At 43.8% G+C, this 16,551-nt stretch overlaps 1 protein-coding gene across 1 annotated transcript in view; it reads right to left on the reverse strand.

Annotated features, from left to right (window-relative positions):
* The window catches only part of ALPK2 (alpha kinase 2), a 130,986-nt gene extending 123,795 nt beyond the window's left edge, over positions 1–7,191 (reverse strand). Inside the window, exons 1-2 of the mRNA XM_034943824.3 lie at positions 6,570–7,191; positions 2,977–3,094 (exon numbers count right to left, since the gene is read on the reverse strand). Of these exons, the coding sequence (XP_034799715.2) occupies positions 2,977–3,094; positions 6,570–7,104 (653 nt within the window). The 5' untranslated portion in view covers positions 7,105–7,191. The remainder of the gene's footprint in view (positions 1–2,976; positions 3,095–6,569) is intronic.
* Between the last annotated feature and the right edge of the window lie 9,360 nt (positions 7,192–16,551).

A 16,551-nucleotide genomic window follows, 5' to 3' on the forward strand; every position in this document is an offset into this window, starting at 1 on the left:
TACCGTTCATTTTCCTCACCAGCATTTAACATATTGGTATAAGTCAAATCCCTTTGCAGATGAATGCTTAGGACGTAGAGCGTGTCTCAGTTTCGGCAAAACACTGGAATCACCTGGGATTCCGATTTAATTGGTCAAGCGCGAAGCCGAAGCATCAGTGGGTTTTAAAGTCTCCCCAGGTGATACTAACGGGCAGCTAGAATTCAGAACTACCGGTATAAAAAGTCAGAACTTCCCACGATCATTAGTGCCCAGCATACTTACTGCTAAGCAGCAAAACGTGACCACATCTATTACAGGGCTCTACCAACATTTCTTGCATTACGACTGAATACTTTTCCTAGTAGACGGGCTATTTTTCAAAATGGCAGCCCAGGAGCTTGGAATGAGTGGATTCTGTTGTGTCAAATCTTCAATTTTCATGGAAAGCCACTGCCCTGCTGGATCTCAGAGCAGGGAATGGTGACTCCCTGAACCTTCCACAGGGCAAGTTCCCTCCCCACGTTTCTCCTTCTGCTTTGTATACCTTCTGCTTTGACTTGCCCACCTGCCTCTGGGGCTTCCTCAAGGGCTTCTTATTCCTCCATTCCTTTATACCCTCATCCTGTATATGGAACATAAAACAGTGATAGCAAATCTCAATTCTTAACACATGTCAAGCTTCTCTTCTGGCTAAAATGTGGGTATAATATTTTGGTTTACTGTGAGACTAAAATTAATCAGGAAATATGTGTTGATTGCTCAGAGGAAAATAAGCAAGGGTGGGAAACATACAAAGAAGTTCAGTGTGTAGATCCTCAAGGATCTTACCAGGGTAGGCAAACTATAGCCCGCAGGCCAAATCTGGTCCCTCACCTGTTTTTGTAAATAAAGTTTTATTGGTACACAACTATGCTATTTTTTTTTAAAGCATATTATCTATGACAGACCTGAATAATTGTGGCCTATTTTTGCATCTGGCCTGCAAAGGCTAAAATACTTACTATCTGGCCCCTTTTAGAAAAATGTTTGCTAACATTGATCTAGATAAACCAACCACAAAAACAATAGATAGAGAAAGGGAGAGATATAGATAGATAGATGTCTCCATCCATCCTTTCAACAAATATTTATGTTGTAGGCACTGTGCCAGGCTCTAGGGGATGTTTGTGTGAATCAGAGAGGGCTACTTCCCATTGTGAGGCCCACAGTCTACTGAACTTGTCATCAATCCTGAGCAATGAATAACCACCAAAAGGGAGGCCTGTGCAACAAGATCAAAGGAGAAGAGAATGTTTGAGGCTAGACAAACCCATGGGTAACTAGAATCTCACCTGTGAACCTTACAGGTGGTTTCTAAGCTGAATGGGATAAAGACGAGGAAGGGGAGACCTCGACAAGGTTGGAATGAAGAAGTAGGAAAGTCCAGGTCATGGTCAAGGGCCAGCAAATGCCAATCTGGCTGTCTCCCAAGTATACTGGAGTGGTAAGGGGAAGAATGGCTTTCTTTGTTCACCACTGATCATCCATACCAGAGTTGACGTTTTGTAAGGGTGTGGACAATGTTTGTGTTATTTACCTCCATCTCTAGCGTTAAGCAAAATGCTTGGCATATGTAGGTGCCTGAAGAATATTATCTAAAGAATTAAAGAATAGATGAGTAATGGGTATCTCAAATGTTAGGCTAGATATGCTGTAAGTCAGATAAGCATTTCAACCTTGGTAAAATGATGTCTGATGTTTATTATTTATTTACATATTTACTTATTTTTGTGACAGGATTTCACTCTGTCACCCAAGCTGGAGTGCAGTGGTGCAATCATAGCTCACTGCAGCCTCAAACTCCTGGGCTCAAGCAATTCTTCCACCCTGGCCTCTCAAGCAACTGGGACTACAGGCACGAGCCACCATGCCCAGCTAATTTTTCAATTTTTTTGTAGAGATGAAGTCTCACTGTGTTGCCCAGGCTTGTCTCAAACTCCTGGCCTCAAGCAATCCTCCTGCCTCACCCTCCCAAAGTGCTGAGATTGCAGGCATGAGCCACCACCATGCTCAGCCTGTTACTTTAAACAAAGGACTAGATAGGAGATAAGAAAGCTTTTGTGTTTATGAACAACTCCTCTACAATGAAACTTCTACAAGCATTACATTCTTTAACTCTGTCAGCCTTTTGTTTTATAGATGATGAAATTGAGTTTCAGAGAGGTTAAGCAACTGGCCAAGGTCATACAGCAAGAAAATGGTAGAGCTGGAACTCAACAAGTCTTTTTTTAAATCTCAGACTCAATGCTATCAGCACACTCCCATGCCTACCAGTCATTTTCATACCATGCTTTGAAGAACCCTCAGGCTCCTCAGAGCCCCATAATGGCACTGTGACCAATTTAGTAGCATTGAGGATCAAAAGCACAGACCCCCTACCCAGCTTCACCCTGAGCAGTTCTCATTTTCTCTCCTTTACTTATTGAGTTTCCTGGTTTTATCCAAACAAAAGTTCTTGGAGGAACAAAAAAAAATTCGAAATCACTGTACTGGACCATACTACTTCCTAAAATAAAGCCAGGGGGTATGGTTTCTAGCCTGAACTCCACCACCAAGGTGCTGTGGGATCATAGTCAGCCACTTCTCCTTCTTCCTGCCCATGGAAGTTTGGACAATAATGCTGAGATCCTATCACACTTTCTTCACTTTCCAGAGAGATCAAGATGAAATGAAAAGCTTATTTAATGGATGGCAATGGCTGGATCACCTTGAACAAAATTCTAGATAAAGGTTAACTCCATTGACAGCAGCAAATTAGGGGAGTATAATTAGTTACTGAGCAGAGCTCAGGAAATCATCATTGCTGGGTGCTTTGGCTGATGCCTGCCAATGGCATCTAAAATTATGACTCTAGAAGCAAATATGAGCCAATCTTTTGGCCTTACCTCATAGTAATCAGCACATGACAGAATATAGGGATATTAGTAAACAGTCCACAGGGGTATAGCCACTTACCAAGAGAGATGTAACACATGAATATACTGATTCTCAAAGAATTCATAGTTGGAAATAATGCCACTCCCATCGATGGCCTGACCATTCTTATACCAAGTTACCTCTGGCTTGGGCTGACCTGACAATAAAGAAAGAAAAGTATCCTTATTAGTTTAAGTATTTTTAGGAAAAAAAAACCCATAAAGCTATGAACAAGGATGGACAGTAAGCAACAGGGATGAGGATGATGGATTACGTTAGGTGAGGAATTGAAAAGCCTTCTTCTTGTTGATACAAATAAACACGTAATTCAGCAGACACTATTGAGCATGTTATGTACCTAAGATGGTGCTGTGCTGATGGGTGGCATACAAAATGAAAAATGCTACCCCTAATCTCAATGTGCTATTAAGAAAAATTTTCCAATACTTGGAAATAAGGCAAAGATATGAATAGTATCTTTTTTCAATGTCATATGAAGGCAAAGGCCCATCCAAGCATGATCTTGGGTCATATACTTTGTTTCACTCAATGATAACTACTGATTTAAAGTGAAGGTATATGTTAATTTGTAGGTTTTTATCCAATAGAAATGCAAATAATTTCCATCTAGGAGAAAAGATAATCCTATAAGTTATTGTTTATTGCTCTGTAGGACATTAACCAGTGCTACACCTAACCCAGCAGTTTTACCCCAACATTCCTTTATTAAATTGCCTATACACACCTAGCTCCTCAAACTTTAATAGTTTCTGGTTTCTTCTCTAATTAATTAGTTGAATAAAATCTTTAAAATGTGTATTTCATATTTGCATGGGAATCACCTTACCTTTCTGAAAATTATACTTTAATAGTGCTCAAAGTTAGTGCGTTAGTTATGGCACCTTTTTGAAAATTATACTTTAATAGTGCTCAAAGTTAGTGCGTTAGTTATGGCACAAAAGAGAGGGGAACAAAGTAGATTTGCAAATGCCGCTTTCTTCCTGAGGATGAAGAGTTTGGAACGTAGGCTTCCCAGACTGATGCTGTGCATATGGTACTGATATCATCACAGAAATTGACCTACACTTTCTCCCTTAGAAGAGATTCATCCTTCCCTGGTGTTCAGTAATGGGACGTGATGTTAATGGGCTAATCCGGTAAAACCTCCGGGAATTTCATCCACCCCTTGAGATTCTTCCCTCCTGTTACAGAGCAGGAAGGTTTCCATTGTGTTCCAAAGAGCTTTCTCATTAGCCTTCATGTCACTGAAAATATGTCAAAATATGCCATATGCACAGGAAGGAAAGCCTGGTATTTGGAAACAATACACCATTCTTAATCTGCCTTAGGAACTTTCTTGTATTTCTGTCTTATCTATTGCATGATTTTTGGCGAGCAACTCCAGAGACCACTAAGATGAGAACCGCATGTTCTGGCCAGGCATGGTGGCTCACGCCTATAATCCCAGCACTTTGGGAGGCCGAGGCAGGGGGGTGAATCACTTGAGTCTAGGCATTTAAGACCAGTCTGGGCCACATGGCAAAACCTCATCTCTAGAAAAAATACAAAAGTTATTTGGGTGTGGTGGTGTGCACCTGTAGTCTCAGCTACCTGGGAGGCTGAGACAGGAGGATGATCTGAGCCTGTGTGGTCGAGGCTGCAGTGAGCTGTAATCATGATTCTGCCACTGCACTCCAGCCTGGGCGACAGAGTGGGACCTTGTCTCAAAAAAAAAAAAAAGAAAAGAAAAGAAAAAACGGAACTCCATAGAAAGAGGAAAGACAAACGAAGTACAGAGGGAAGAAAAAGTTCGTTAGACCTGCACCTGCACCATGAGCAGGATCTGAAAATGCTAAGTCTCCCTCCCTCCCTCCCTGTGTCTCCCAGCTAGGCTGCCGCTGTGCTCATGCCATGAATGTGCTTTTTTGGCAACTGTGGATTTTTCCTCCTTGCCTTCTCCTTCAGGTAAACGCCTGAGTAGTTACCCTGGGACTTGGAACAGATAGATCTGCATGCAAGGATAAATCCTCCAGCAGCTGCATGGCTGAGCCTCTTACAGGCATTTGCCTATAAAAAGACACCAAAAAATGGGCTTCCCTGAAAAACCATCAAGGGGTTTCTGATCATAATTCATTTCTGCCTGTTCTTGTCAACCCTGTGTCCTCCTTTAAGACTGTTTCATCACACTCCTTTATAGGAAGCAGTGAATTCCTCCTTTTTGTGGGTATGTGGCTGTTTTGAAGAAAATACATAAAGTGTTCATGAGCTGGGCCTGGGAACTCATTCTGATCTCTTGGATTCCAGTTTTTCATTCAGGCTGATGAGGGCTGATTGATTTCCCCCAGTTTCCTAATGGCTGACTGTTTTTTTCCCCTGTGCAGTATAGATCTGAACAATCAGCCAGAAATGAGACTTGCATAGGGAAGTGGTATCTGGTATCTTGTGGGTGGTTCTCTTTTCTCCTGCCACTTGCTGGAAACCTCACCTGAAAGTCCTCCCCTTGTTTTTGGAACCTACTGTGGGTCATACATTGAGAGCCACCTCCTAAACATTTCAGAAGTATCTGGGCGAGGGGACCACAGCCAAGTTCAGGGCATGTCCAAACACACGAGGGCTCTGCTCTGAAGACTCAAGGTCAGCTTGCACTGTTCTGTCTGTCTGAATGATGATGGACCATCACGGAGACAGAAGCCTGGGCTTGGAGAGGCTGAGCGCACAGTTCTACACTGCAACTCCAGGCTGAAATCGAGGTTTTATGACAACTTCTGCTAGCGAAAGGCAGCCGTTTCTGAGGCTCACCCCTCTCCTCTCTGGACTTAGAAAAATGGGATCAGAGACCAACCTGGCCGACACAGCGAAACCCCATTCTACTAAAAATACAAAAATGAGCTGGGCATGGTGGTATGCATCTGGAATCCCAGCCACTTGGGAGGCTGAGGTGGGAGAATTGCTTGAAACCAAGAGGCGGAGGTTGCAGTGAGCTGAGATCGTGCCATTGCACTCCAGCCTGGCAACAGAGCAAGAGACCCTGTCTCAAAAAAAAAAAACAATAAAAATAAAAATAAAAAAATTAGCCAGGTGCAGTGGTGCGTGCCTCTATTCCCAGCTACTCGGGAGGCTGCGGCAGGAGAATAGTTTGAACCCAGGAGGCGGGGGTGGCAGTGAGCCGAGATCACACCACTGCACTCCAGCCTGGGTGACAGAGAAAGACTCCATCTCAAAAAAAAAAAAAAAAAATCAATTAAAGAATAACAGAAGAGTTCCATCAATTTACCGAAAAAAAGTGATTCATGCCATTCCTCTGTGCTCCATGAATTTAAACTATGGTTAAGGACACCCAAGAAAGAAAGAAAATTAAGAGTGGATTATCTGAAAAAAATAACCAGTGTGAGAGTTGCCTAACCCAGAACCACAAGGTGAAGTAAAGATCACTAAATCGTGTCCAGGAAGTCACTCAAAGAAATCTTTTAGAAACGAATCATAGAGGATGGAGTTGCTTCATTGATTACACAGAAAAAAAAAACTTCCAAGGTAATTTTCCCAAATGATGTTTTAGTAATGCCTTTGTGAGCCAAGAAACCTGGTATGCAGGGAGATTTTAGAGGGTGATTAGCTAGTCTAGTGATGGTTACCAGATATTATGCAGCGAAGCACAGCGTCTGACTTCTCAGGAACCTTCTGGGAAAGCAATGTAGATAAAAAACACAGCGGGGGCCTCTGGGGCCCTTCGGAGTCTGTCATCCTTTCATGCCGCACCGAATCTGAAAAAAAAAAAAAAATCCCCGACATCACCATTTGTTCTGGGATTTCTCTGGCCTTCTTAGGAATTCCAGAAACCACAGGGTGCCGCCCTGGCAGCTCACTGCACGCTGGAGGGTGGGCAGACTGAAGGTCTTTGGGCAGCCTTTCCAGGCCGTGGTGCTGCTGGTAGGTGGGCTGGATCCTTCTGTATTTCCGGGATGTCCTGTGCATTGCAGGATATTTAGCCGCATCCCTGGCCTCTACCCACCAGATGCCAATAGCACCCCCACCCCTCCATGTGTGACAATCAAAAATGTCTGCAGACACTGCAGGGGAATGGGGGGGGGTGCCCTGATTGAGAACCACGAATCCTATTGTCCTAGGCAGACCCCAGAGCAGCCAGAGTTCCAATGGAGAGGGAAGCATCCCATGAGGCTATGGTTAGTGCCACCTCCTCTCATTCCTCCTCCTTTCTCTTCTTAAAGTCTTTTCACACTGTGCTCAAAAAAGTGTGCATATGTCTTTGCCTCCAAAAAACATGTCAGTTGTGTTGAAATGATGTCCAGGGAGGAGATATTTTGAAATTAGGATATGACTGCTCCTTCTGAACACCAGGTGGGTGCCCTAGGGGAAGGCAGGCACTAAACACTTGATTAGTCACCAGATATATTATTTCACTTAATCTCTTTGAAGCTACTTAAAGGATAGTTACTAATGTCTCCTACATTTTACAGAGGTGGAACCTGAGACTCAGAGAGGTTCAACAACTTGCTCAAGATCACACAGCTCAAGTGGCAGCCACCTTGGGGCTGTCCTTCAGGGCTGTGCAGGCTGACACTTTCAATGTGTAAGACACCGCTGGAGCTTTGCAGGGCACAGCTTGCACAAGTATGAGCCAGCCCTGAGGGCGCAGGTTGGTCTGAATCCAGAGAACCCTTTCCTTTCCATGCTACTGCTACCAGCAGATACAAGCTGGCTTCACTTGGCCAGACCTCTCCTTTGTGGAGCCCTGAGCTTAGAAAGGGCATTTAGTTCTGTCTACACAGTAGTGTCCACTTCTTCACAATGGCAGGCGGTTCTCCCACACCACAGAGCTCAGACAAAGAAAAGAACCACACTGCAGTGTGGTTAGCCTGAACAGGGAAGGGGCGGTTAGGAACTGCAAATCCTGAATCCAGGGATGCTGAGGGCCCCAAAGCAGACACCTGAGCTAAGCTCTTGGTAAGAGAGGCCAAATTAAAGCAGCCACAGCTGTATTGCCAAAGGGACACCCCTTTCCATATGAGTGTCAGTAGCAGCTTCTTACCCATTTAGAAACAGTTCTTCCCTATTTCTTCCCACTTTTCCAGATTGTCTCAGATACCATGAGAGACGAGTTCCCCGAGGACAGTTCAAGGTCTCACCAACACCTAAAAAATCTCCTGATGAGCAGAAGTGAGCAGAGGGAAAAAGAACCTGAGTTCAGGGCCAATGATGTTTGAAGACCCTTACCGTAGTAGCAGGACGAGCAACATAATTTGCAGGGCCTGGTTCAAGATGAAAATGAGGGGTTCTTTGTGCAAACAGGATTAAGGATTTTAAGATGGTGACAGCAGAGCATTAAACCAAAGACAGCACCTGGCCCGGCATGGTGGCTCCCGCCTCTCATCCCAGCACTTTGGGAGGCTGAGGCGGGCGGATCACAAGGTCAGGAGTTCAAGACCATCCTGGCCAACATGGTGAAACCCTGTCTCTACTGAAAATACAAAAATTATCTGGGCATGGTGACTCATTCCTGTAATCCCAGCTACTCAGGAGGCTGAGGCAGGAGAATTGCTTGAACCGGGACCTGGGAGGCAGAGGTTGCGGTGAGCCAAGATCACGCCACTGCACTCCAGCCTGGGCGATAGAGCAAGACTCCATCTTAAAAAGTAATAATAATAATAATAATAATAATAAAATAAAAAGACGGCACCCTTCTGGGTTCAGGGCCCTGTGTGAAGACACAGATCTTGGCCCATGAGGCCCACCTTGCTTGGTGGATGCTGTCCTTGGAGCATTCTGCTCACAAATGCCTCTAGTGCTTGCTTTTGAGATCACTCCTGCTGCTTTGGAAGTTCCCACAGCATTTCCTTAATCTCAAGATGTTCTGTTTAGAAATATGGTGTGAACTGTATTTCCCAAAAAGTGTTCCCAAACTGCCCCTCCATAAAGCACCTACACTCTGTAAATATCAGGGTTAAAAAATAAATTAATTAAGGGGAATACACTGCCTTCCCTTCCTCAGGGAGAGTGTGTGCAGGAAGCAACTTTGTGCTTAAACCTGAAGTTAAATTAACTCCCATGATGGGTGGAAAGAGCCGTAATGTTGAAGAAGTGATATGGTGGCACTGAAAAGAGAGAAAACTGCTTGGGCGTGGGGCAGAACACATGAGATGGGAGAGAGGTTTGAGAGACATACCTGCTGGGACAGGTGTGGAAGACTGAGCAAGAGAGGCTGAACTGAAGATTTTTCAGAAACTATGCGTTGTGATTGTGAATTGGGTCCTTTTGACATTCTTTAACAAATGACTTACATTTCCAATTATTTTTGGTTATAGAACTTCTTAAATGTAGCTGTGCAGAGGCTGGATGACATGGGGCTCCGGTTCATACATGTGGTGTTTCAGAGCACAGTAAGCCCCTCTCAGCATAATGGCAAATTAGTTGCACAGCACAGGAAGAAAATTCATCTGCTAGATAGCAAATAGATACCTCCATTCCAGATTAGGTTACAGGTACATTTGGTGGTTAAGGAATGGATATCAATTGGTATTTTTTAAAAACCAGATTTAATACCAGCCCAAGGCTGGGCTCAAGCCATCCTCCCACCTCAGCCTCCTGAGTAGTGGGGACTAGAGGCTTGAGCCTCCATGCCCCACTCTTTTACAGCCTTAATGAGATATAATTACCATACCATACACAATTTACTCATTTAAGTTGTACAAGTCAATGGCTTTCACTATATTCAGAATTGTGCAACCATCACCACAATCCATTTTAGAGCATTCTCATTACCCTAGAGAATCCCTACACCCCTTTTACCTCCTCATCTCCCCATTTCCACCCTCCCCCCCAACACACACAGCCAGAGGCAATCACTAGTCTACTTTCTGTCTGTATGTATTTGTCTATTATGGATTTTTTTTTTTTTTGGTAGGGACAGGGTGTCACTACATTGCCCAGGCTGGTCTTGAATGCCTGGGCTCAAGCAATCCTCCCACCTGGCTTCCAAAAATGCTAGGATTATAGGCAGAAGACACAGAGCCCGGCCTATTCTGGACATTTTATATAAATAGAAGCTTTCACTTAACACAATGTTTTTGGGGTTTGACCATATTGTCACCTGTATCAGTACTTCATTCCTTTTTGTAGCCAATCAGCAATGCTTTTCAGAAGCAACTGTTGAGACAGAGGGATGACTACCCCACTCTTCATATTCCTAGGGAAGTTACTCAAATGGAGGGGGACAGTGGCGGGCAGGGCAGCTCTCATAGCAAGAAAACACCCTCCTGACCAGGAGGCCCCATAGAACTGTGAACACAATACAGGCTTTGCCACCTGCCAGGAACAAATCTACATCCAGCTCTGCCAATTATAAGGCAAGGCATTGAGCCTACCTTCTCATCTGTAAAAGGAGGGAATGATAATAGTCTAAGGATTAGAATAATGTATGTCAATTGCCTTGTAAATATCTGTTACATAATTAGTTTTCATAATGGTAATCAGCGTAGTATAAGGAAAGAGTTCACTTGTTTCATCAGTTTCCTTTTCTGCTGTGGGTTACCACAATGATTCTTTTTTAAAGTGATATACCAACTAATGTGTAAAAATGTCTCTGGGTGTAATTGTCACCTGCAATAGTAATTTACAGGACATGACCTTCCATTCTCATTCCTGGAGATCACTGCTATGGATGGAGAAGGAGGAAAGTATAAATCCAGCTGTCAAGAGCTGGGCTGACGTTGAGGAGCTTCTGTGTCATCTGTGACTCCTCCCCAGGTGATGACTTCCTGACAGTGTTGTCCCACATGTGAAAATACTGACAAACACACACTATTTGACTCACATAGTCAGTTTAGTGACCACATATCTGAGCCACAGAGCACTGACTGTACTCTGGAAAGGAAAAGGACAGTTAAGTCAGGCTGTGGCTCGTGTTTGGTGGCTTCTCTGAAGGTGAGAACCCTTGATGACAGATTTATCATTCTCTGCTAGAGATGAACAATCAATATTGAATTATTGGTATTAGTAGAGGAGTTTGTGGTAGGCTTCACAGATGACCTTGGGAAAACAATGTGTTAATTGGAAAGAATGCTGGATTTGCCTTTTTTCTTCTTTTTTTGCTGTGTGGTTATGGTGTTATGATATATCTATATATTTATTGGTTTCCATCCACAGTTCCTGGCTCCTAACTCCCATAGTCCTTGTTATAATGTTGAGGCACTTTTGGCCTTGGGAAACAGAATCTCTCTCTCTGACCTTCTATCCTTCTTTTACCTGTCCAAGGCAGGACTCTGTGGTCAAAAGGCCCTTATTCCAAAAGACCCTCATTCCTGCCTCTTACTCTAGAGGAAAGAATGCCACACAGAGAAACGAATGCCAAGAAAAGTCTGAACAGACAGGCCTTGCTGGGTTCAGATCAGGTGCTTTTTGTCCAATCACATTTCTACATGGTTGTCAATCGTGCCTATGTAGCGAAGCCTCCATAAAAACCCAAAAGGACAGGGTTTGGGGAGCTTCCAGAGAGCTGAACACGTGGAGGCTGACAGGAGGTGAAGAACTCATCCACACACTGGGAGGGTGGCACATCCCAACTCCATGGGGACAGAAGCTCCTGCAAATCGCCTATGGATCTCTGCATCTGGCTGTTTACTTGTATCCTTAAAATAACCTTTGTAATAAACCAGTAAATGTGTTTCCCTGAGTTCTGTGAGCTACTCTGGCAAATTAACCCCAAGAGGTGCTCATGGGAACCCCAACTTGAAGCCAGTCAGTCAGAAGTTCCAGAAGCCTTGACTTGCAGCTGGTGTTCCGGGGGCTTGGGGGGTGGGTGAGGAGTAGCCTTGGGGACTGGGCCCACAATCTGTGGGATCTGACACTATCTCCAGGTAGACAGTGTCAGAACTGAATCTGAGAACACCCACCAGTGTCTGCAGCTTGGCGTATGGGGTAAATCCACCACAACTTTGGTCACGGAAGTCTTCCTCTTCTTCCGTGTTGATGATTGTTGTTGTGGTGGTGGGAGAGCAGAGAAAAAACAGTTTGAGAGAGATTTTCCCTAAACAGTGGATTGTGGCAAGTTTCTTTGTATTTGTATTTGAATTTATTTATTTATTTATTGAGAGAGTCTCACTATGTCGCCCAGGCTAGAGTGCCATGGCACGATCTCAGCTCACTGCATCCTCCACCTCCTGGGTTCAAGCGATTCTCCTGCCTCAGCCTCCTGAGTAGCTGGGATTACAGGCGTGCACCACCACGCCAGGCTAATTTTTGTATTTTTAGTAGAGACGGGGTTTCACCATGTTGGCCAGGCTGGTCTCAAACTCCTGGCCTCAAGTGATCTGCCCACCTCGGCCTCCCAAAGTGCTGGGATTACAGACGTGAACTACTGTGCCCAGCCAACTTCTTTCTTTTTAAAAATTTTATTTACCTTTAATTATACTGATCCTAAGTGGATACATTTATGTTCTTAAAAATACATATAAAGGTAAAGTCTCCCAGAGGCATCATCTCTCCATCTCAGTTCTCTACCAAGAGGAAGAATCTGGTATCCTTTTAGGCATTTTTTTCTATTCATTACACATATAATCATCTAAATATATGATAATTTTGTTGTATGTATGGCATGAATGGTATATATGTATGTTGGTATGTATGGTACATGCTTTGTTGACAGTTGGCTTATTTTGCTTAATAATAAGTTTTGGCAATCTTACAGTGTCAACCCAATCCATAAGGCTGTCTATCAGTTTTTGAAAGCTGCTAAATATTAGTATTCCATAGTATAGCAATATCCCACTTAACCCATCTGCTCTTGTATTGATGTATAACTTGGCTGGAGTGTTTCAGACTTCCAATGACATCCTAGTACATGCTTCCTTAGACACGTAACTGGTCTCTAGCCTAAATGCCAAGAAATAGAATTACCAGAGAGAAGACTGTTCACATATCACATTAAAAATATATATATATTTTTGAGATGGAGTTTTGCTCTTGTTGCCCAGGCTGGAGTGCAATGGCACGATCTTGGGTCACGGCAACCTCCACCTCCTGGGTTCAAGTGACTCTCCTGCCTCAGCCTCCTGAGTAGCTGGGATTAGAGGCACAAGCCACCATGCCTGGCTAATTTTTTGTATTTTTAGTAGAGACGGGGTTTCACCATGTTGGCCAGGCTGGTCTCGAACTCCTGACCTCAGATGATCCACCGGCCCCGGCCTCCCAAAGTGCTGGGATTACAGACGTGAGCCACCCCGCCTGGCCTACATATCACATTTTATAGCTACTCTAAAATGGGCAGGACCTTTAACAGGTAGCAGAGTGATGTGATGATGTGGAGCGTGGATTCCTGTACCTGCTCCCTAGGCTCAAACCTCAGCTGTGCCACTCAGTAGCTGATCATCTCTCTGCCTCAGTCACTTCTTCTATAAAACTAAGATAATAGCAGTATCTATTCATTTGACCATTATGGAATTTGAGTCAGTCTATGTAATGCTCTTCTGAATAGTATATAAAGTAAGCACTATGTAAGTGTTAGCCGCTGCCAGTGGCTTTGGGTTTAACATTGGCAAGATTAAAAAATAATGTATTTCTCTCAAATTGTTGTAGAACAAAGGCTATAGGAGCGTTATTTGAACATTTAAAACACTCAAGTGATGTCACGTTTTATTCTGACTAATCTGCATCCCCCTTCCCCCCTGCACCCCTGCAATCTGCATCCCCCTTCCCCTACCCTCAATAGTCAGCAAGTCGCATGGCTGCTGTCACCAAAAAGCTTGCTGTCAGCTGAAAGGATCAGGGAAGAGGTCACAGCTCACAAGCAGACCACAGGTAACCGGCTCTTGTGGAGCTGGCAGGAAAGCCAGCAGTCAGGGCGCCTACTCAGTGGGGACAGGAGGGATTAGTTCTGATTACCCAGCCTAATCCAATGGCAATTGTCTTCCTGAATTTGCCATCTCAGTTACTGTAGATTTGGACACCACACCCTCTGTCACCTAATACCCAGTCCCGTGTTAGTTAGGGAACCTTATCCAAAGATGGTTTCTGTAAATTGCATGGGGAGGAAGCAGACCATGTCGGGAGAGACACTTAACACATTTCGGGTGCCTACTGTGTGTCAGCCCCAAGGCTGGGCACTTCACAGACAAGATCGTATTTCATCTTCACAGTGAACTTGTCTGGTGGGTGTTCTTTGCTATTTCCCAGCTAATGACTTGGAAGCTTCAGTCACTTCTAAAGGTTGGTGTAAGAAGCATAACTTCTCACAGCCTGCAAGTGGCAGAGCTGAAACATGAGTCCAGATTTGCTGGAGTGGAATATTCGTGAGGATGTGGAAAAGAACAAGAACCCTCATTCATTGCTGGTGAGAATGTGAAAGTGGTACAGACAATTTGGAAAACACTTTAGCAGTTTCTTAATCCATTTCCCGTTTGCCCCGAGAATACTGTTGTCTCCAATCCTAATGTAATATTACATACATTTCTGTTACATTAGAATTAGAGATAAATTGTGTTTAGAAATAACTCCAAAAACAGTTTTTATATTTTATTTTCACATTGAAAATCAGCCAAATTTGTTTCAGCCTCAAAGAGTGTGTTTATGTAAAATTGAGTGCTGGCAGCAAGCTGCACTTTTTGTTTTTTTCTAAACGGGAAATGTGTTTCAAAGTTAAACATAAATTTACCAAATGACCCAGCAATTCCACTCCAAGTTATCTTCCCAAGAGAAATGAAAATGTATATTCACACAAAGACTCGCACACAACTGTTCTTAGCAGGGTTATTCATAATAGCCAAAAATTGGAAACAACCTAAATGTCTATTGGAAATAACCTAACGGTCCAACTAGTGAATGGGTAGACAAAATGTGGCGCAGCCATACAATTGAATACCACTGAGCAATAACAAAGAACAAACTATGGATACGGTGGGGTGCGGTGGCTCACACCTGTTATCCCAGCACTTTGGGAGGCTGAGGTGGGCAGATCACCTGAGGTCAGGAGTTTGAGACCAGCCAGGCCAACATGGTGAAACCTGTCTCTACTAAAAACTACAAAAATTAGCCGGGCATGGTGTCAGGTGCATGTAATCTCAGCTACTTGGGAGGCTGAGGTAAGATAATTTCTTGAACCCGGGAGGTGGAGGTGGCAGAGAGCCAAGATCATGCCATTGCACTCCAGCTTGGACGACAGAGCGAAGCTCCTTCTCAGAACAAAAAAACAAACAAAACAAAAGTATGGATACATGGTATGACATAGATGAACCTCAAAAACATTCTCAGTATGCTCAGTGAAAGAAGCCATACACAAGAGACCATACAATAAATGGAATTATACAATATAATTATACAATATAATTCCATTTATATGAAGTGTCCAATAGAAATTATAAAGACAGAAAGTAGATCAGTGGTGGTTGGAGGTGAGGGCAGTGGGGAGAATGCTAATAATAAATGTGCCTGAAGGATCTTCTGGGGGTGATGGCAATCTTCTAAAACCAATCTATGGTGATGATTGCCCAACCTAGTACATTTGCTTTTTAAAAAAAATCATTGCATTTAGCAATTAGAAATGGTGAATTATATGATATACAAAATATGCCTTTATAAAGTTGATTTTAAAAATAGGAGCAAGGAGACAAACATTTAATGAGCCCCTACTAAATTCACTGCGGCGTTGCCTGTGATAGCAAAAGCTAAATGTCCATCAATAGGAATGTGGTTATTGTATATCTAAAGAATGGAATCTTTTTTTCTTGTTAACAACAATATACATTTAAAAAGAATGAGACAGGCCCAGCATGGTGGCTCCCGTGTGTAATCCCAGCACTTTGGGAGGCCAAGGTGGGTGGATCGCTTGAGCCCAGGAGTTCAAGATCCACCTGGGCAACATGCTGAAACCCCATCTCTACAAAAAATACAAAAATTAGCCGGGTGTGTCGCATGCCTGTAGTCCCAGTCACTCAGGAGGCTGAGGCAGGAGGATGGCTTGAGCCTGGGAGGTTGAAGCTGCAGTGAGCCGTGACTGCACCACTGCACTCCAGTATGGACAACAGAGCAAGGCCCTGTCTCAAAACAAAAAAAAAAAAAAAATGAGACTCTGATAATGGAATAAAAAAAATGCACTGATATGGAATAATCTCCGGGATACATTAAATGAAATAAACAACGTATAAGAGTGCAGGGAATGTGATCACTTTTTTTTTTTTTTTTTTTTGAGGCGGAGTCTCGCTCTGTCACCCAGGCTGGAGTGCAGTGGCACTATCTCGGCTCACTGCAAGCTCCGCCTCCCAGGTTCACACCATTCTCCTGCCTCAGCCTCCCGAGCTGGGACTACAGGCGCCCGCCACAATGCCCGGCTAATTGTTTGTATTTTTAGTAGAGACAGGGTTTCACTGTGTTAGCCAGGATGGTCTTGATCTCCTGACATCGTGATCCGCCCGCCTCAGCCTCCCAAAGTGCTGGGATTACAGGCGTGAGCCACCGCGCCCGGCCAATGTGATCACTTCTATAGGCAAAGAAGAAGGAGGAGGAGGAGGAGAAAAGAATCTTATATGCTTGTTTATACATATATTGACTAGAAATACACGAGAAAGCAGTAGCTTGGTTGCTCCTGGGAGGACGCCTAAGTGTGGGGGG

Source organism: Pan paniscus, chromosome 17, assembly GCF_029289425.2.
Source record: "Pan paniscus chromosome 17, NHGRI_mPanPan1-v2.0_pri, whole genome shotgun sequence".
Taxonomy (NCBI): Eukaryota; Metazoa; Chordata; class Mammalia; order Primates; family Hominidae; genus Pan; species Pan paniscus.